Source organism: Ixodes scapularis, unplaced genomic scaffold (assembly GCF_016920785.2).
Source record: "Ixodes scapularis isolate PalLabHiFi unplaced genomic scaffold, ASM1692078v2 PGA_scaffold2__306_contigs__length_199485367, whole genome shotgun sequence".
NCBI lineage: Eukaryota > Metazoa > Arthropoda > Arachnida > Ixodida > Ixodidae > Ixodes > Ixodes scapularis.
The window spans coordinates 128,683,314-128,704,807 of record NW_024609857.1 but is presented as its reverse complement, the minus strand read 5'-3'; the positions used below and the strand labels follow the sequence as shown (position 1 = coordinate 128,704,807).

The following is a 21,494-nucleotide window of genomic DNA, read 5'->3' as shown; positions in this document are numbered from 1 at the left end:
ATGACGTCAGCAAAGGATGTCTCATCGACGGAAATAAGAGGAATGGAAGAACTTCAATTTTGACGGTGTTGGCAGTGTTACTTTGAGAGCGCTATGATTTCAGGCTTCCACCATGCCCATTACAAACACCATCGAACTTGTTGTTCACAAAGTAATGACGTCACGAAAGGTAACCGAACGAGGGCGCCACCGAAACATCTCGCCGCTAATATAGTACGGAATTTAAAGGGCCGATGCAACTATTTTTGTACTTTGCACAAATACCACTTAGCACTGATCCCTGACGTTAAAGACCTATGAAACACGCGTTCGTTTTTCACCCCACGCAATAAAAGTCCCAGCAAAAAAAAATAAAAAAATAAAGAAAAACGAGCAGCGTTCACCCCCTCAACTCGCAGCCAGAACAAGCGGCCACCTGATCTGGAGCCGATTATATACCGCCAATGTTGATCATAGGCACGCGCTGGGGTTGGCAAAGCACAGGACACGCGCTGAGTTCCAGACATTGTTATAGGTCGGCTATTGTCGTCGTTGCAGCGATTGGACACGGGCCACTACCCGAATGCTTCTGAAGCTATAGTAATTATAACGAGCCCAAATCGAGTGCCCACGCAATGCTCGGGTCCAATCTATGAACCGCATTCAAATATCGTCATTGGGGTGCACTGCGATCCCCACGCTACGTCATCAAATTTTGCAAAGAATTTGAAAGAAAATTGCAATTGAATGAGAATGATCGCTTTTGTCCTTGAAATTACACCGCAACAAATGAGTGTCTTGGCCAGTGGCGTTGCGTGAGAGTATCCTTGAGTCCCACTAGTGCCAGTAAGCTCGTGTAAAGTGAAAATTGACCGCGTCTCCACGTGGTGAATGATGATTGGGGCGAAGCTCTGGTGGCGCTTGTCTGCGTAGACGCTGAGCCACAGCATGCCGAGCCTTTCGTTCGTTTTCATCCATGTCAGAAAGAAAATGTGTGGTATGGAACGCGGTTATATACGCATTTGAGCATTTGACCGCAGCGCCCTCTCGTCTATAAACGTTGAGCCAATTAATGCAAAGTTTAACGCGATTATATACGCATTTGACCGCAGCGCCCTCTTCTGTATAGACGTTGAGCGGCTACATGCAACGTTTCATCCAAGACATCCCCAGCTCTTGAGTGACTACCACATCTCAGAGCCCCCTACTCGTCCCGCAGTCGTAGCCGAGTGATTAAGGCGATGGCACGGCCACTCGATTAGAACTCCCCTTGGGAGCGGCCTGCCGTATGCCTCACTCCGCCGGTGTAGAGCCGGTGAGAGCGATAATTCTACTTTACCCCGCAGCGCCAGCCGTGGCGCTCGTTATCGGTGAGAGATAGAGTTCCTTTCGGGGGAGCATATCGAGGAACTCTATACTTCGTTTCACGTTAGTATGTACTTGTTAGCAGCGCGTGCTAAAAGCGCGAGATAGTTGCTTCGAAGGAAGCCTCGGCGGCTGCATGAGCGCTCGTGCAGCGAGTGCTCCAGTCAAGGCAGTAAAGGCTAGCCGCTCGCGTTAGCACAGCGTTCGCGGTTAGTCCACGCTATGGTAAGACGAAATATAGTGAGAGAGGAGCAGTACGCCCGGCCCGGCCCGGTGTGGCTATTTAAATTTTTTTTTTTCATGAAGCCGCAAGTCTCAATTGAAACGAGTGCCAGATTGCATGAATGATGTGACAAATCTGTTTATAATAAAAGCACATGATTCTTTCTGTGAAAAGCTCACTCAGCTGCAGGCTGCGCGTTAAAGCTGCACTCTGCTGGCAGTATGAGCGAATTGTCGTTTTCTTGTTCCCGTAACTGTTGCCCCGTTTCCATTACCACAGTAATATAGGAGTTATAGTTGGATATAGCTAGGCCGTATGATTTCTGGTTTCAACCGACGCTCGAGCACGCACGAGCTGTCTCATTTATTCATCTGTGAAGGACAATATAATATCGGATTCCGCGTGCATAACTTCAGCAATATAAACTTCATTGTTCACAAAAAACAGACCAAGGGAGTCATATAGTTCACAAGCGGAGTACCTTTCGGGAAAGAGGCTTCCGCGAAAGCCTCAATATATTCTCTAGTGGGCTGTTTAGGTCACCAGCCCAGTTTGCCAAAAAAGGTCTGAGGAGTTTTCTGAGAAAGAGCTCGCAGAGCTCTTCGCTGTGGTAGGGGTCTCGGCAGTTAACACACCACATCAGCGGGCAGTCCATAAGGTGTGGAAGCACAGCGCTCGAGAGGACCTTGCAAGTCCTTCCACAACCACGAATCTCTGCCGACTGTAGAGCCCTCTCGACAAAGGTGCAGACGAGCTTGCACAGCCAGACACCTTCAGGTTGTGGATAGCTGAATCCTCCCTGGTCAAGGCTAAACATGGACTGATATGCTCCGTCATGTGATGCATTTCCCGTTGCGCTTGCATTCAGGACACGTCACCTGCAAAGTTTAGCGGGTTCTACACATTAGCCTTCCTTGCTTTCACTGAGAAATTCTAATTGCTTTGCTAGGTTGAATGTTTCAACTAATTACTTTGAAATTACGACAATTTCTACAAATAAAAATGGTCACCTTTTGCTCGCAAACGAAGGCCAAGTAGCCAGTCATGTAAGTCAGCGGTGCGAACTCAAGTTCGGTAGAGACTTCATTGTACTTCATCAACTGCAGGATTTCCTGTTTCACGAGTGGAGTTGGCACAATTCATCGCCACTCAGCCACTGGCACTCAGAACTAGAACGCGCATTTACATTTCCGGCAGCTTCCAAAATGCCAACACAAACCACACACGCGAGCGCAGAGTGACACTACGATATTTTCGCCGAGTACAGCGGTGCATAGGTGGGGGAAAGCGAGTTTTGCTGCCTTCTGCAACCGCGGCAGCGCCTCGGTATCGGCGAAGCCAATGACAGCAGATATTTTATCTGGGTAGCGGAGCAAGAGCGCGTTGGGCGCCTTCTCTATACCCCGTTTCATCTCATGTTGTACCGCAGCGAAGGCTGGAAGCGCGAGCTCATAGCGTTGACAGCTGCCCTTACTGCACGAGAGCTTGTGCCGCCGAGATTTGCCCCAGAGCAAGGAGCTCGCGCTTATAGCCTTTCCTGCGGTACAACATAAAGTGAAACAGAGTACTTTCAGCTCACAAGACCGCTCACCGATGTGCAGCGCCCCCACGGAAAATGGGAAAAGTTCTCCTCTCACGCGCGCTCTTTCGTTTTCGGAAAGACATCGGCAGGCCGCACCAACAGGGGGGATCGAGTGGCCGTGGCGATGGACTAGAAATCCATTGGGGTGTCCCCGCACAGGTTTGAATCCTGTCGACTGCTCAAAACTTTTTTCTTTTTTTTCATAATTTTTTTTGCCCTACACGAGCACGTGAGCTCACAAGCACGAGCACTAGCGAGATCGATGTGAGCACGGACGTCGGAAGGACAAGGCTAGACCCTAAGGAGCTTCGTCTCTCGTTGCACCGCGGACCCATGAAACGATATTCGGACTTCCGGCCAAATAAGATGGCATTCGGAGATGCTCCGCTCCATATACATCCCACCTCCATCATCACACCCTGTTGGTCCTCCACAATACACTGGCAACCCCAACCCAGAGCTCGACGCCCTCATCACCTTTGCAGAACTACAAGCGGCGGTGCAAGCCCTCAAACGCAACACCACACCAGGACATGACAACATCACAAACACCCTCTTACGTCACCTCAATGAGGAGGTCCTAGAACACCTTGTACAGCTCTTCAATCAACATTGGCTTAACCACACCCTTCACTCCACCTGGAAACACTCTGACATCACCCTTATCCCCAAACCTGGAAAAACACCCTCCATACACAACCTTCGCCCCATCTCACTCACCTCCTGTCTCGGCAAACTTCTCGAACACGTCCTGCAGAATCGCGACAATGCGCACCTTGAATACACAAAAACCTACCCACCTAATATGGTCGGCTTTCGACCCAACTTATCCACGCAAGACGCCCTGATACAGTATCATCATGATTTCCACCAACACTTCCCGCAACGAGATCACACCTCTATACTCTCACTAGACCTCCAAAAAGCATTTGACAATATCTCACACCATAGCATCCTTCAGGCAATCTCATCCCCAAACCTAGGCCTACACTTAATTCTACCACTATATTTATAACTTTCTCGCAAAACGTACCGCTACCATCCGTTTGGGCCATGTCCAGTCTGATTCTTTCCACATGCCAGACCGCGGAACGCCACAAGGAGCGGTCCTCTCGCCCATGCTCTTTAACCTCACCCTAATCCCACTTGCCCGTACTCTCCTCACTATCCCCACACTACGCAGCACACTGTACGCAGATGACATTGCCCTTTGGGTCCACTCTGGCTCCGACCAACACATTGAAGCAACACTTCAACACGGCCTCAACCAAGTCCTTCATCACATCAAACCTTTGGAGCTCGATGCTCTCCACACAAATCCGCTCTCCTCACCTTTACGCCGCCTCGTCACAAACCCCGCCAAACCCCCCCCCCCCCCCATCCAACTTTTTATACACTCTGACCCAATACCACACACACAACAAGTTCGACTTTTAGGCCTCACCCTCACACACAACAGATCACCCGCACCCACCCTCCAATACGTAAAGAAATATGTTACCCAAACCTCACACCTCATTAGAAGGATCGCCACTAAACAGTACGGCATCAAGGAACAGGACCGCCTCCGACTCGTCCATAGTTTTCTACTCAACCGTATTATATACCAGCTACCCTACCTTAACCTTACACCCACCCAACTCGACTCCCTTGATGCGCTCCTCAGGAAGACATACAGACATGTTTTCCTACTCCCCCCTCACGCCCCAACGCACCGCCTGCTCGACCTCGGCATACACAACACAATACGCGAACACCTAGACGCCCACCACATGTCCCAACTCACCCGCCTTGCATCCTCACCCACAGGGCACTACATTCTTAACACTATATACATACTCCCCCCCACCATCCCAATCCCCCCACTCCCCATTCCACCGCACATACGTAACCGCATTCGAGTCCACCCAATCCCTCGCCACATGCACCCAACTTTCCATAAAGCCCGGCGACTAGCACGAGTCAACATCCACGCCAAACTATATTCAACATCACCATGCACACTATACACTGATGCCACACCCTACCCTCACAAACCTGCACACTGTGTAGCTGTTCTCGGCCAGCATCCACCACCAAACGTCACGGCGGCCACAATCCTCACTACAAACACAACCACGGCGGAGGAAGCGGCCATTGCCCTTGCGCTCGCCCAGAGCCCCACCCCCCAATTCGTCCTATCTGATTCTCAGCAGGCCATCCGCAATTTTATTCGCGGCAATATCTCCCCCATGGCCTTCCAAATTCTCACCAACAACCCTCCATCCGACACCGTGACCCTGCTGTGGACACCAGCCCACACAGGCGTAGGCGCTAATGAGATGGTGCACGATCGTGCTCGCGAACTTATCGACCGAGCCGCCGTTTCAACTGCGCCTACGCGCGATGCCCCTGTAGGCAAGCCTACCTCCCTCCTGCAGTACAGGGATATTACCCTACACTACCGCCTCCTCCGCCGCCAATACCCACCTCCGCACCCCCACCTCTCCCAAGAGGCAGCACACATGCTGCGCCTCTTACAAACACACACTTTCCCCCACCGAACAGAACTAATACACACTCACCCACACCTCTTTACCACCCCCGCCTGTCCTGCCTGCGGGGCATTCGACACTCATTACCATTCCCTTTGCGAATGCCCCGCAGACCCATACCCCCCTCTTCCCTCCCCTCACCTCTGGGAGCAGATGTTGCGCGACCCGGAGGAGTCAGCCCAAGTCCTGACCACCTCCCGGGCCCTGGCGATCGCGGCGGCCCTCTGGGCCTCCACCACCCCCAATACCTGATCCCGGAAGAATAATAAAGTTTCCTCCTCCTTCGGAGATGCCCCTCAACTACTACAATGTTTCCCAGGTCACGTGCGCATGACGCGCCGCGGGGTACGCGGCTTCCGGTCTTGTCCTCTCCTTAGCACTGTGGACGTTGCTACAGCGAGAACAGACTCTTCCCTCTCTCCCCATTAATAGGCTGCTAAGACCAGCCATTTTGACGGTGTGGAATGCACGTTGCAGAAGAACCCTGGAAGCTAGCCATCAGCACGCGCTCAGCAGTTGCGCACACAGCTATGGCCGCCAGTGAATACTTCCTATGCGGAGGGCAAGTTCGTCTGCTTCTTGCGCAGGGGGTAACGGTGACGTCAGAACGCCAAGCCCTGATTGGCTGATCGCGACCCACTATCTGAGCGTCGTCTGCTCCTTTGCAACGTCGTCTGCTTGCAACGTCGTCTGCGTCTGTCTTACCTTTCCTGCGACTTTCGGAAGTGCAGAGGCCAGATTCACAAAACCATCTTACGCCAAAAACGTGCGTAAGACGAAACTTAAGAACAAATTCGTATTCACGAAACGAAATTTTCGTAAGTTTTGCTTAGGTTACGACGAAATCCTAGGACAGCCCCGAAGCTGTCTTACGCACTTCTCACGATCAAATCAGCATGGCCGACAGCGTCGCGGTCGCGACGACCCACTGACGTTTATTTTTCTACGTGCGCTTCTCACGCGTCCCGACTTCAAGCATCAAGAAAAAAGTAAAAAGTACTTGAAACAGACCATGACGAACAAGAACGCTGGATCCACAAACACCCGGGAAAAGCTCCAACGGCCACGATTCCACCGAACGCGACCAAGCGAGCACGGCAGTTAGGCCTAGCAGGTTCTCTGCGACTCGGCGGCCGTCTGCCCACGATCGGCTGGCGTGCTGAATGGAATATGCCCGCGCGGCTCTTGTGAACCCTTCCCGTATTATACTTTGATCGCTGACCTCAATTTTAGATTAAGAGGTCAATTTCTTCCTCTTGTTACCTCCTTGTTTCCCGAGGCAACGGTGAGCCTCGCCGGTGAAAAAGCGGTGAATCTCCGACAGACGCAGGAAAGGTAAAGCAACCATCGCTTTGACTAGCACACGTAAAGCACACGACGTTAACTGCGCCAACCCGCCGACGCCGTTAAAGAGTGAGGGGTCTCGCCGCACACGAAAGGAGGGAAAAAGTATTTGGGAGGGAACTTGCGGAATCTGACACGCTCACCTCTCGGTTCTTAGCAAACAAACCTCGGCGCCTCGGGACACCTCGCCAGTGAGTCCTTTGACTTCCCTCCTTGATGCGCGTCTGCTAGTTGTTAGACAAAAACAACGTACCACTCGAGTTATTTCGTCTGCCCTCTCTGAAAGGCGAAGTCGAGCTCGCTCGTAAAGACCTGCACTTCCGAAAGTAGCAGGAAAGGTATGACAGACGCAGACAATGTTGCGAGAAGACGGCGTTGCAAAGGAGCAGACGACGCTGAGATAGGGGGTCGCGATCAGCCAATCAGGGCTCGGCGTTCTGACGTCACCGCTACTTCCTCTCTCATGCGCAAAAGACGAAAATGAGCCCACTTGCGAGGCGCATACTCTGTTTCAGCTTGTGCTGCACTGCAGGAAAGGCTACAAGCGCGAGCTCCTTGCTCTGTGGCACACCTCGGCGGCACAAGCTCTCGTGCACCAAGGGCAGCTGCCAATGCTATCAAAAATGTGGTGGTTTTACGTGCCAAACCTACGACGGGCATCTGGCACGCCCCAGCGAAGGACTGAGCATTAATTTCGACCACCTGGGGATGCCAATGCTTTGAGCTCGCGCTTCCAGCCTTCGCTGCAATACAACGTAAGGTGAAACGGAGTATAGTTGTAGGCAGGTGCACGAGGCGCACGAGAAAGAAATCGAACCACGCAGCTACCGAAACGTGGATTTTCTATCGCGTTGATCACACCGCTCGTCCGGTAGCAGCTGCCAGCCAGCCAACGTTGCTAGGCAGCGGAGCAGCGGGGAGGGGATGCTTTGACTTACTCCGTATAGATGGCGCTGCGAAAACTTCGTGTATTGAACAAGAATATAAAACTTTCGATTCATTTGTTTATGTTGGAACGAAATAATTTCTAAACGTTTCCCTTAAACTGAGAATATACCTGTTCAAAAGCGATCTCGCCGTGACGTCACGAAGTTAGTTCCTATGGCCGCCGTACGTGAAGTCAAGTCAAGAAATAGTTCCTCTTTCTTTTTGCGGTTACGCAACGCATTCACGACATTTCGAGAGAAGTGGTCGTGTTTTATGGTCTTTGTGCTAAAGTCAACAAAAAGAGGGTAATAAGGTGCACGTTCTCTCGATGTTACAATCGTTTCATGGGCCCTTTAACTTTGCTCCTCGCGTGATCGGAACTCGGCGAATAGTGGCGCCGAGGCACGTGGAAAACAGACGCGCAACTCTGGCTCCCGTAGGGAGCCTATACAGGAACTCTAGGGAAAACGGTGGCCGAGCCCCATAGCTCGGAGCACGTATAGCAAAAGCTCGCACTGCAGGTTCAATCCCCACACATGTCCGTTCCGAATTGAATCAGCATCGTACCGGAGTGCGGTCGTGTGTCAGCCAGCATGTTAAAGACCCCAGGCTACAGTCGTACTGCACTGGCTAAATTTCTCATCAACAATGGGTAACAATGTCGCCATACTTTGGATAACTAAACTTGTGCTATATAAACAACTATCGACTAATTTGTTTGTCTTGCGTTCATTTCGTTGTCCTCTCCCCTTTAGCGCCGTTTTTCATCGTATACAACGATCATGAACTAGCCCAACTTACCACCTTGATGCATATTCCAGGAGGCGGAGAAAAGCTCAGCGGAGAAATGTTTACCGCAAAACCGTCGGATGCGGAGAGTAGCTCACCAGGCGGCGCAACTGCAAGTTCGGAAAACCCTGAGCTTTCTACGAAAGGCGGGCCTGTTGATCATCCGGCAAGGCACATCCGGAAAAGGGAGCCGGGTCAGCGAATCAGCAATAATGTTATCTATTGTACCGATCGCCTTGTCGCCTCTTATTTTATACTTGGGTATATAAAACGTAATTTCACCTCAGTCCCTATGTCATCAAACTACTTCTATATAAAACTCTAGTTCGATAAGAGCTTGAATAAGCATTCGTTTCGTGTAACGGAGCAGACTTTTCCTGGTGGTGGTAGGAAAGGAAAGGGGGAGGGGGGAACAAGTGTTATTATTTTTAATAAATAAATAAATAGCCTGCAGCTTGAGTGGACCGTGTGTCGTCATCTGATTTTAGTTCGAACAGACTTCTAAAAACGCGAAAGAGGTACCCGGGTCCGTCATCGATTATTTATAAGGCTAGGTGGGCATTAGATGGGAACATAACCGTCATGATTACTACGCTAAGTAACGAAAGTACATTAGTTAACTTCTTAATTAATTATTTTATTTGTCATATTGTCACACATCGAAGCTAGTAAACGAATGTAGAACTCAAGATAACACTTAATTAAGCCAAACTTTTACCTACAGACTGAAAGAACGTATACAACGCATCTTGCGTCGGTGACGGAAGAGCGACTGTCCACAGCAGCCCGTTGCTGCTGTTTTTTATACACGCGGAATGTTCAGGAATGTTCCGAACCAGAACACACTAAGACAGCCGAGAATGAGCTAGAACTTTCCAGACCAGTACAAAACTAAAAAAAAAAAGAAAAAAAACTTGGCCAAGCGGGGTTTGAATTTTGTTCCTCCAAGTGGAAGCCGCGTGCGTTGCGAACTCCGCCACGCACGCGGCAATAGACTGGCTCGAGCGTACGCAATACGCAATATTATAGCGCACACGCTAAAAACTACCTCCTGGGACCGATTTCAGTTGGGTGCTCGGTAACACCGTGCGTTTCGAAAACGTTGCCGGGTGGATATCACGCGTGCTCTTGATTGGCGTGTTTCCAACGCCCATCACGCTAATATATATATATATATATATATATATATATATATATATATATATACGTTTCCAATAATTTATTTCAAATTAAGCCAAGCCGCAGCTACCGGGTCAAGCGCGCTTCGCAGCGGGGTACGAGTGCGCAAAAAAAAATGAAAACCTTTTACAACTCCCTGTAACGCCGAATGAGAGCGCAGCTCTCGAGGAGGAGGAGGGAAGGGTACTGAGGGGAGGGTATACCCCTCCTCCTCTCCTGCTTGCTCCCATTTAGGGAAAAATTTTCCGCTAGATTTAGCGGGGAAAATTTTCCCCTAGATTTAGCGGGGAAATTTTTTCGCTAAATTTAGCGGGAAAATTTTTCCGCTAAATTTAGCAGGGAAAATGTTCCGCTAGATTTAGTGGGGAAATTTTTCCGCTAGACTTAGTGGAGAATTTTTTCCGCTAAATTTAGTGGGGAAAGTTTCCGCTAAATTTAGCGGGGAAAATTCCCCGCTAGATTGAGCGAGGAATTTTTTTATCATGCACCGCATCATGCACCGCGCGGTTACGCCGACGGCGACAGCGACGCCGAGGCCGACGCCGCTCAAGCCGAAAGCGGGCGCCTAAGAGCTGCGTTCTAAAAAGAAATAAATGACGCTTACAAATTAGTGTAATGCGAAACTAGAGGGCACCTCTTGAGGAGAAGGAGGGGAGGGTACGCCCCTCCTCCTCCTCCGTGCCCTTCCATCCTTTTCCCCCTTCTCCTCCTGCTTCCCTCCTCTCCTCCTGCCGCTGACTTTGTTTATGGGTAACGTGACACGAAGTCGTGACGTCATTTTCCCTGCTAAATTTAGCGGGGAAACTGAATTGGTGTCGAAGTCACGTGATGTAAATTTTCCTGCTAAATTTAGCGGGAATATTTTCCCGCTATCTTTAACGGGGAAATGTCCCATAATGCAACGCGCGCGGTTACACCGACGCCGACGCCGACGCCGCTCAACCCGGAAACGATCGCCTAGGTGCTGCGCTCTAAAAAAATATCAATCACGGCGTCTCCGTCAATCGTCCCGTGGAAACTGCACCTTTTATCGATGCTATCGTGGGAAGAAATCCATGACGGTATGCTGGTGTCCAGTGCACGGCGACAGATTGCAGCGTTCACGGACATTGTGAGCGGTAAACATTTTCATGGTGCACCCCTTGAATCCCGAAAGAAAGCTCACCGGAGAAAAACTGTCCCATTTTGTGCGGGTCCAAAAAAAGCTCACCAGCCTTTTTACGGGCCCGGAAAAAACCTCACCTTTAATTAGATTATTATACAGGGTGGTCGCTTACCAATGCAGTGTTCATTTAATGAAATAAAAAAAAAAATTCCCAATTCTGGGATCGGATATAACATTTTAGAGCAGCTATATAGCTACGAGCGCGTACAGCTACACGCAGGCATATCAAAGAGAGCTCTAATTCAGCCGTCGTTCCACTTTTACCTCTTCTGTTTTCTTCCAACTTTTGCACTATTTAAGTTTGGAGTAACCTGGCTGCAGGGAAATATCAACTTAATATGTCGATCGAATTAGCTTAGAACTGAAAGCGTATACCTCCTTCAATAAAGGGTAAATTATGAAGATTTGATAATTTTATTTATTTATTAACTGTCGGACACTATATAAGAAGTAATTAAACGTATAACAATCCAGGAACAACTCAAGTTAACAATACTGGTTATGTTTTCTCAGGGAATCCGCTATTTACCATTCAATAGTAGAAGTTTACCTATTTTCGTTGTGCAACCCAAGAACTCTATGGTATATACTTATGGATGGAAACATATTTCTCTGCTGGTAACGTGCGCAATAAATTCACGCTTCAGTTCTACCATAGCCTCCTATATAGTGACAAAGCCTGGCAGATCGCTACGAGAAGCAACTGCCGAAATGGAAAAGGTGGAGCGGCTGACAACGGATGAGAGGAGAGCCACGTGACTGGCGACCAGCTGCGGCGAGACGCCGAAACGCACTCCTACCGAGCGAACAAGTGTGTTTCGGCTACTCGCCGCTGCAAAAGCTGCGCGCTGACGTCCAGATTCCCCAAGAAATGCCTCCTTGATGCTCTGTGCCACCAGATCCTCGCGCTCCAAATCTGCGACGGAGCACTCTATGGCTCCGTCGTCGAACCGCCAGGCTTTGTGAGTATTCGCGTCTCCAGCTCGAATGCTCGCCCTCCCGCGGCGGAAACGGGAAGCGCTCTAGTAAGGGTCCCCCGATTCTCCTGCTCAGCGGGCACGGCGGAACTGCTCGCGATCATGGCTCGCGAAATGCCATTTCCCAATGCAAACAACACTCTTCACTGTCCCAACGTAGTGCTGCAGCCGGTAATGGATTGTGCCTTAGTGGAGAGTTTTAGTATTGCGCATAGAAGCAAACGGAAGCGGTGTGCGTTTGCGTTAGAGTTGCGTGCCCCGTGTTGTGCGTGCGCCTCATCGCCATGCGCCACCCAAGACCGCAATTTTGGGCTCCGCGCACGCGCAGTGTGAAACACGCAAAGCTAACGAAAACACACAGAACTCGCGTTCGCTCGTATACGCAATACTAAAACTCGCTACTGTTTCACCGGCTTCCAACGCCAACGAAACGTGCTGCAGTGAGCAGACGTGCAAGAAAGTAGGCGTTTCTTCGAACTGGAAAGGCTGAGATCGGCAACACGACGGAGCGTAAAAATGAAAGCAACTAAATGTTACAAAAAAATTAATAATTAAAAAAATATATTTTTGGGGCATTTGGTCTGGAAGGATATTGGCGGCGAGTTACGTTGTACCGATTGTCAAAAGTCGCGACTTTGATAGAAAAATATACTTTAACCACAATGAATGTAATTTTACATGGATTTCTCACATTAGCTGAAATGTTTTCATTGACTTTGGACAATTTTTATTTTAGTACTTGGTAATTAAAAATGCTGCAATTGGCACCAGTGATGATAATTAGCACACTTTTGGTTGTCATATGTGTTCGCGCTTGTGAAATTAGATCATAAGCAACGCTTGAAAAAATTACGTATTACAATATCTGAATTTCAATATTATTATTAATACCAATCGCGGCAATGTATGCCCCCATTAACGCCAAGATCACGAAAATACGCCATTCAACCATAATAGTCTTTCCAGAAAGGTATAATTTGGCTTCATGGGCGTACCAACCGGGGGGGCAAGGGGGGCACTTGCCCCCCCAGTTCTCAGAGTGGGGGGGCAAGTCATGCGTTTTGCCCCCCCCCCCCCCCCCCCCCTGAAACGGCCGCCACTGGGCAGAGCAGACACAGGCCGGCGGCGCCCAAGGAATACCAAGGGCACTGCCCCCCGACCCGCGCGGGCATATTTTTAACGCGCAGGCGATACAAACCCTAGCAACGGTGCTCACGCACGCCGGATTGGCTGGTTTGTGGAGCCTTGCCCCACGAACAAGGCTACACGGTAACCTAACGGAATCCATCCGCGAGACATGGGCCAGACGGGCCGTCCAGACCAGGACGTAGGCCCTTACACAAAATAAAGTTTTGCTTGCTTGCTTGGAGATAGGCGCTGCCGCCGTCAACATAGGCAGCGGATGCAATGCGAGTTTCCGAAGAGGTAGCGTAACTTAGTGGTGAGATGTCTGCCTCATACGTGTCAGACCCGGGTTCTATTTATGGTGTGGGCCGGCTTACGTCCTTTTATTTTTTTTTCTCGAACATTTTGTTTTGTCGAGGCATTTGGCGATATTTACATTTCTTTTTTACCATTAACACTAAAAAAACGAATGTTGTTGACGAAACATCGCTAAACTAAATCGTATCGACTCTATTTACGGAAGTGCATGGGGGGCAGCGGGGCTTGGGTTGCCGACCGGACGCCGCAAAGCGGCGTGTACGGGGGGTGGGGGGGCTAGGTGGGTTAATAGATTTGTAATTCCGCACACCGTCACCGCGAAGCGGCGTGAACGAAGGCGCGGGGGTGGATTAACGCGCTTCGAGTGATACACGAGCAACCCATCCGGCGTGAGCGTCGTTGTTAGGGGTTCTATCGCCTGCACCGTAAAAGGAGCAGTGTGTGCACCTCCTGTAGTGGGCAAGAATTCCTACATTGGAGAGAAGCGGGGACAAGCCCTTTCTTCAAATGCGTCAAGTCTCCTTGAGCTTCGGAATACAAAGAAACGCCACTATTCGGAGCTAATCCCACAGTTACTCGACCTCTCTTGCGTCGTGTCTGTTCGCTCCCCGCGCCTCGTAGCAGTGTTGTTGCAGTGGGGGGGGCTCGTTAAAATTTTGTGGTTTTTTGGACTATCTAAATCACTTTCTTCCTTCCCATCCCCCCTTTTCTACTCCGCATGCTTCCCCCTCTGCAAATATCAGCTGACCTTCCGACATCTTTTCTGTGTTGATAGGCAAAACAACCACTAAAATTAGAAAGTAATTTGTAATTCGAGTGGAAGTCACTCGGAAAAGTAGTTAAAGTAAACTACGAATTACTAGAATATAAATGTAATGTAAATGTAAAAGACTGGGAATTACCCTTCCCACCTTTTGGTCAGATGGAAGGCACCTTTGAGATAAGGACTGAATAAAGATAAGTTTTAAATACTCACTCGAAATAACACTGGTGTTTCTTTTAAATTTTAGAGTTGATGTTATCGGTTCCAGCGGACGAAGTAAGTTTTAGTTTATCAATCAATGTTATAATACCGGCGGAGTTAACGTTAATAGGATGCATGCGCTCGTAAAGCTCTTCAGGGAGAGTGGGGACGGAGTCCAAGCACTCGTTAGTAAACACTGATGAAAAATATTCGTTAAACACAGAACTATCATGGTCGACGTTGCACATCCGACCATTCCTAACTCTCCCCATCTTCCTAAACGTCCGTGTGTGTCCGAACACCAGAAACCGGAATTTTAAAGGTTAAAAACGGCACGTTGCGAATATGGAACGCGCACTTTCATGCAAAGCTGACGTCAAGTGACTCAAATCGAAAAACATGCATATTTACAATATTGTTATCTCTTCTGGTGAAGGCTCAGCAACCGTTGCATCCGTTTTCGCGCACGAAACGGCGACTACCAGAGAAAGTAAGAACGCAGTGATTGCCTTTATTTTAACAATGTAAACACACTTGCAGGCGTGCGCTGATGAAGCCTCAAAATCAAAGCTCTCGTAGTGGGATTCGTGACTGTGCCGGCTACTACCCAACCTCGTTGTCACGCCACTTTCTGGAAGCATACACCAAAATTACAAGTAAACACACAAAAGCGACATCGATACAATTATCTTCTAGAATATTACCTTATTTAGTCATAACTCTTTCAATAGGCACTACAAGTTGTATTTATTTTAAGAAGAAGAAGCAAAATTTTTTTCGTGAGAAAAAACAAAATATCAATGTTAAGTCTGGTAACGTTGTAATTTTGCCGAATCATTGCCAAATCTTTAGAAAAGTTGGACAAAAGTTGCGCCGAATTTTCGATTTGGGTGGGGGGGGGGGGGGGGGGGAGAGGGTCTGGTTTGCCCCCCCACTCAAAAACAAGTTGGTACGCCACTGTTTGGCTTTCTTTTTAGCACGGCAAAAACTCTGACATCGTTATCATGATAGACAAACAGGCAAACACTGGATGTAATATAAAGTCCTATGCGTCACGCGTTGCTATAAAACACACGCACACACACATTTCAGCTGTCTGACTCGGATTCCGTCTTTGGGTTGTTGCAGTGAGAACAGCGTTTATTAATTTATACGGTTTGTGGACATATTGTAAAAATTGGAATTCTTCTCTCATTCTTTTGCTGGTAATAATGTTAAACCAATTAATCATCTAAATATCGACAAACTCATTAAAAGGCCCGCAGCTCATTATTTCCCATGGCCACTTTCTGAGCAAGAAAAGGCAGCGAGAACGCACAAATATCAGCACTGATTTTTTCAACAACTACAAATATCAGCCTGAATTGAAACATGTATTTCACAAAATAAAGTTTCGGCGAACAACTTCTTTAGCTAACTAATTACGATGTGAGACACCTCTTGAGGTATGAAAGAATTCGAAATTAAAACCTATAACGAGAAATTAAATCCAAAATAGAGATTAGTTACGGTTTCGCTCCAGAATTAAAACGCGCATCCTTGCGTAAATATTACGCTAAACACCGTTCTTGTTTTCAGGGTAAATAGGTGACCCGCGCCCATAACACCCTAGCTTCCTCGTATTACCAGAAATAATTTGTGTCACTCGGAAAAGCCAGCACACTAGACAGGCTCAACAGCGGCACGCATCCCCGACCCTCACCATGACCGCCATTTTGGAAAATGAGTGGCGCCACCTATAGTTAGTTGGAGTAGCGAATAGAGGAGGCTATGGTTGTATTCATGTATAGCGACCGGCATTGTTGCATATGGTGGCCCACCGACCGCGAGGTTGTTCAGGCACTCTAAAAAAAAATGGAGGAAAAAGGTAGCAACGGCGCATTTTCCTCCCTTCTACTGACGCGCCCCCAAGCGACACGAAAACAAGGGAGGAACGAGACATATTTCTCCTTCTCCAGGCAGACGGGAGAAAGCTTCCGCCCTCCCGACTCATCCTCTTTCGGTTTCGTTTTTCGAGCACGTCGCACACGTTGTTTAACAAAAATTATTGAGTTGATCGAGCTTCAGTGGCAGCGAAGGCCACCTGTGATTCCGTCTCCCAGTCCAAATGTGCAGAGCCTTTCGGTTGCATTGACGTTTTTACCACTAATTTTATCAAACAAGCAAACGAAGCCGCTAGAAACAGCGAAGTTCCGAAGCAGTACCAGCAGCGCTACGTACACTGGGCTAAAATGGCCACCTCCGGATTCCGAAACCGAAGCAAAACCATGGAAAAAAAAATTGACTTGTTTTGTATGTTTATACTGCCTTGATGGTCGACCGACTGCCCCGACACCTTGCGGTACATGGTTACAGGGCACTGGCGGCCACTTTTAATTGGGCTTCGTATTTCTATTTCTATAGAAAAAACCACGCAACTCTATAGTGAAACAATTTTTTTGTCATGTCCTGATACACCATTTTAACGCCTAACATGAAAAAAAAAGTTTTTTTTTTTTGGCGTGTCAGGGTTTTTTTATTTTTTCGGATTTTTTTATCTGCATTATAGGCAGGGTTTCGGACGCTCTTTTTGCGCTCAATGGAGCGAAACAGAGTGCCCGAAGCCCTGTCCACAACACGGTCGACAAAAACCGAAAAATGATCGATGAATCTCTCAAAAACCATTTCCTCTTCTCTTCAAATTCTTCAAATGTGTTTGGCTTCAAATAGTAATTATTGTCAATATTACTATTGCAACATGACCCATAAAAAAATATATTTACCGGATTTTAGTTCATTATCCAACTTGCCGTGACGGTTATTGCCTTTTCTCATTTCCGCCAAGGGTTCGCCAGGCGACCGCATCTCACTCTCAGCGTCGCCTCTGCACCGACGCGTCCGGTTTCGGCTCGTAGTTGCTTTCACTTTAGCAGACGATATTTTTTATTTGGAGTCCGCTTGCTCGATTCAGCGTCCGGGTTCGCGTGTGCCTCTATCCAGACGGCACATCGTTACCATAATAGCGGTGAGCATAACGGTCGAACTTTATCGTGCCAAAGGACACGGCCGCACGGAGAGATCAAATTCGTGCGTGTGCTTTTTCGCGGTGCTTTCTCAGTGGGCGGAACATGAACAAAAAAAGTTCAAAACAAGAAATTAGCGCAGAAGGTTGAATTTCTCCAGTGTCTAATTTTTCTTTTTCAAATACAAAATGCAGGTTCTAAGCACAACATGTAAAATAATGTTTTTTTGTTTTTTTTTACGGCAACATGGGGTTGATTTGCCGTATGTGTCTCAAGAACAACACAGCGCAACACTTTACTCATCAGATACTTCTTTGTGAGACGCTCAAGGCTGACGTACAGTGCTAATCACTTGCCTATAACGCGCGAGCGTGCGGCTTTCTCCGGAGAGCGCTAGACTGGTGACATTCGCGGAAACTAAGATAGTCACGTGGCGCAACATGGAACGGCCCGCTCGAGGGGTGTCCTGCCCACTCTATCAGCTTATTAAGTGATAAAAGTAAAGTGCTTTATGATATATTTTTGTTTTTTGATGACGACATCGTTGATACGCATTCATGCTTTAGTTTGTTTATTGTTCGAGCAATGATGTTTGTAAAAAGCGTGCGAGCAGCCTTCCGCGGTCGCCGCCAGCTGATAGAGTGGGCAGCACACCCCTTGAGCGGGCTGTTCCATGTTGCGCCACGTGACTAGCTTACTTACCGCGAATGCCACCAGTCTAGCGCTCCCCGGAGAAAGCCGCACGCTCGCGTGTTATAGACAAGTGTGATTAGCACTGTACTTTCCACAGCACTCATAATGCTGTCAAAGCTATAGCTTTGACAGCATAGCTTTGACAGCATTATGAGTGCTGTGGAAAGTGCAGTGCTAATCACACTTGTCTATAACACCCGAGCGTGCGGCTTTGCTCCGGGGAGCGCTAGACTGGTGAAAGTAGCAAAAGCCAAGCGTCGTGCACGTTTACGTGCACGACGCTTGGCTTTCACCGAAACGCGGGTTTGACGTCACGGAGCTGTGGTGGAGCCGCGATCGCGCCGGAGCTAAAGGCGGAGCCGGGTGGTGTGGGCAGAAGGGCGCACGTTTTGCATGGGCGTTCATTTCAGCACGCGGCAAAGATATGTAGCCGTTAATTGCATCGGAAGGTACAGCGAAAGCAGCGGAGTGAGTTTCCACAAGTTCCCGGCGGACTAAGAAAGGCGCAGAAGTTGGGTAATATCCATGGATCGAAAAGAATGGTCGCCTCGCGAGGACGACCGTTTGACCGGCAAGCACTTTCTTGAAGGCAAGTGCGGCTTTCATTTCAATCTCCGTCCCCAGCCTTGTTTATGCACAGGGAAACCGTCGTTTGATCAAGACCACCCAGATTTTGTTCCCACGGTGCTCACGCACAAAGCACCAGCCAAGCGCTCGTCGATGGCTCGCTACGCCCGTGCACCAAGCGGAAGGATCTCGGTGGCAAAACAGGCGAAGCGTTACCGCTTGTCGTGCCTTGTGGTCATGAGGATAAGAAAAAAACCATACCTTGAGTTGAAGAACGCTGTGTGTATTTAATAAATTATTAAATATACTTGCGCAGAACCCCAGTCTGCTGATCTTGCCGGCAGCGCGGAAACTGGCTCGACGTAGTCGTAGGCCTCGAGAGGCTTGTACGCCTGCACCGTGTCGACCGTGAACCTGCTTGGCGAAAAAACTAAATAAACGACGATGTGAGTCCATCAACGTCGGCTGCAGAAACTTCGCGTCGGAACTCCAGCAGGACTTCTTTACGGCGTACACTCTCATAAAAAAGGGTACATTTTTAGACCCTTTGTCTCATATACGACACCCCAAAACTTCAGCTCGACCTACAGAGCGCTGACGTCGAAACGACGGTACCAACTTTCACGAACGGCATGATAGCCGAGTAGTGCAACCTATTAATGTAGCTAAAGTCTGTGTTACTGACTACAAAAAGAAAAAAAAAGTAACCGGGATTTTCTTGGTATTACTGCAAAACCTCAGTGTTTCTTTTTTGTAGGCTTTAATACGTACTTTAGCCGTTTAATGAGGTATATCTCACCGTTCTCAAGCCCCTCGTAAAATTTGAAGCCGTCTGTTCGACGTCAGTCCGCTGTACAGTCGGGGACAAAAGTCTCCAGGACACGCGAGCTGCGACTGAAACGCATTGCTCTGCCATCTGCCGGCGGGTCGCCTGGTTTCGAGATCACAGAAAAGCGCATGCGCGTCCTACTCTGCCTGCCAACATGTGCGCTTTCCCACTCTTCTGCGGCGCGGCGCCTAATTCGGAATCGGGCGCGTGGTACCGCGTCGGAGATAGCGCTTACTGACATGGCACCTATAAAGGAAGAAGTCACGGCAACTCAACTGAGCGATAAGCTGAACTGGTTATAAAGCAAGGTGCGCTGACACGGCGAAATGCGGCGCAATGCCCCAGGCGATATCTCGAATTTCAGAATATGTAGCAGACGCTCGGTCAGCCGCCAGCGCTATCTCCGAGGCGGCACCACGAGGCCGATTCCGAGTTAGGTGCTGTGCCACAGAAGAGCGGGAAAACACACATGTTTGCAGGCAGAGTAGGACGCGCATGCGCTTTTGTGTGATCTCGAAACCAGGCGACCCGCCTGCAGATGGCAGAGCAATGCGTTTCAGCCGCAGCTCGCACGTCCTGGGGACTTTTGTCCCCGACTGTACATTGAACTGACTTTTTGGGGTGTCGTATATGGGACAAGGGGTTTAAGAATATACCCTTTTTTTCTGAGTGTGATAAGGACCGTCGAAGGCAACGCCGTCCACGCAGTTTGTCTTGATACCGATGCCGTTCAAGCTCGGGTAGCGAGCTCAAATAGTCGGGCATAAAATACGACATACGTAAGCAGAAAATGCGACGCACAAATAAATCTATAGAAGCGTCTCTACAACGTCAACAACGAGCGCACGCCGCACAACGCAATGGCGAAAACACGGAGAGCCGGGCCGTTCCTGCCCACATAGCTTCTGCGCATGCGCGGCCCTCCGGCCGTGTTGGTAAAGGCCGCGCCACCTGTCGGTCTATACAAGCGAATGAGACGCCTTGAATCTGCGGGCCTGCAGCACCGTGGAAACGATAGGCTATCCCTGACAATATCATAAAACAATGTTCTTACTCTCTCTACCTAGTGCCCACAATTAATCCTAAGAATCTAGGCAGCATGCATTCCCTTTTCTTTCCCCACACTAACAGACCCGAAAAAAAAATTTAAGAAAAAAAAGCAGCATCCACTGCTTACACTCGCAGAAACAAAAGCGTCCAAGTGCAAACAATATTCGCCTCGAGACATAGACTGAATTTAGCGGAAGCGTGCTCTTGTTTATCCATGGTTCTATTAGCGGCGAGATGTTTTGGTGGCGCCCTCCCAGGGTGTAAGATAGACAGGTGGAAAAACGGCCCATAGAAGCCTATCGCAGCTCCGTGACCGGATTGTGTTCTCGTCTGCTTGCGGGTACCCCCGATTTGCGACAGATGGCGCTGCGGCGAGAGGAAAAAAATCGAAATCGGATTTGCGTGGAACTCTATGGGAGAGCGCGCAAAATAAACCGAAAGCACGACAGTCCTCCATTGAAAATCCACAAGAAACGATCTCCGTCAGTTTAGTCGGTCGCCACCGGTCGCCCACCCGGAGAGAGAATTCGCGGTGCTCCACATAGATGGCGCCACAGAAAAAGAGAAAACCGAGGGGGACACAATCCGGTCGCTCATTTGGCTCTCGTTTCCCCACCTGTCTATCTTACACCCTGCGCCCTCCTATAGTTCCCCCTTGTGACGTCATTACCTTCCAAACAACAAGTTCGATGGTGTTTGTAAATAGCATGGTGGAAGCTTGAAATCATTGCGCTCTCAAAGGAACACTGCCAACACCGTCAAAATTAAAGTTCTTTCATTCCTCTTATTTCCGTCGATGATAAATCCTTTTCTGACGTCATAGTCACCGTTCGGCCAATCGTGGAAGGCCGACCACAGCGACGCTTTCGGTCGCGCACGTCG

General features: G+C 48.9%; 1 protein-coding gene across 1 annotated transcript in view; it reads left to right on the top strand.

Annotated features, from left to right (window-relative positions):
- The first annotated feature begins 5,008 nt into the window (after positions 1-5,008).
- Positions 5,009-21,494, top strand: part of LOC115317960 — a 38,085-nt gene continuing 21,599 nt past the window's right edge. Inside the window, exon 1 of the mRNA XM_029977694.3 lies at positions 5,009-5,862. Within this exon, the coding sequence (XP_029833554.3) occupies positions 5,072-5,862 (791 nt within the window). The 5' untranslated portion in view covers positions 5,009-5,071. The remainder of the gene's footprint in view (positions 5,863-21,494) is intronic.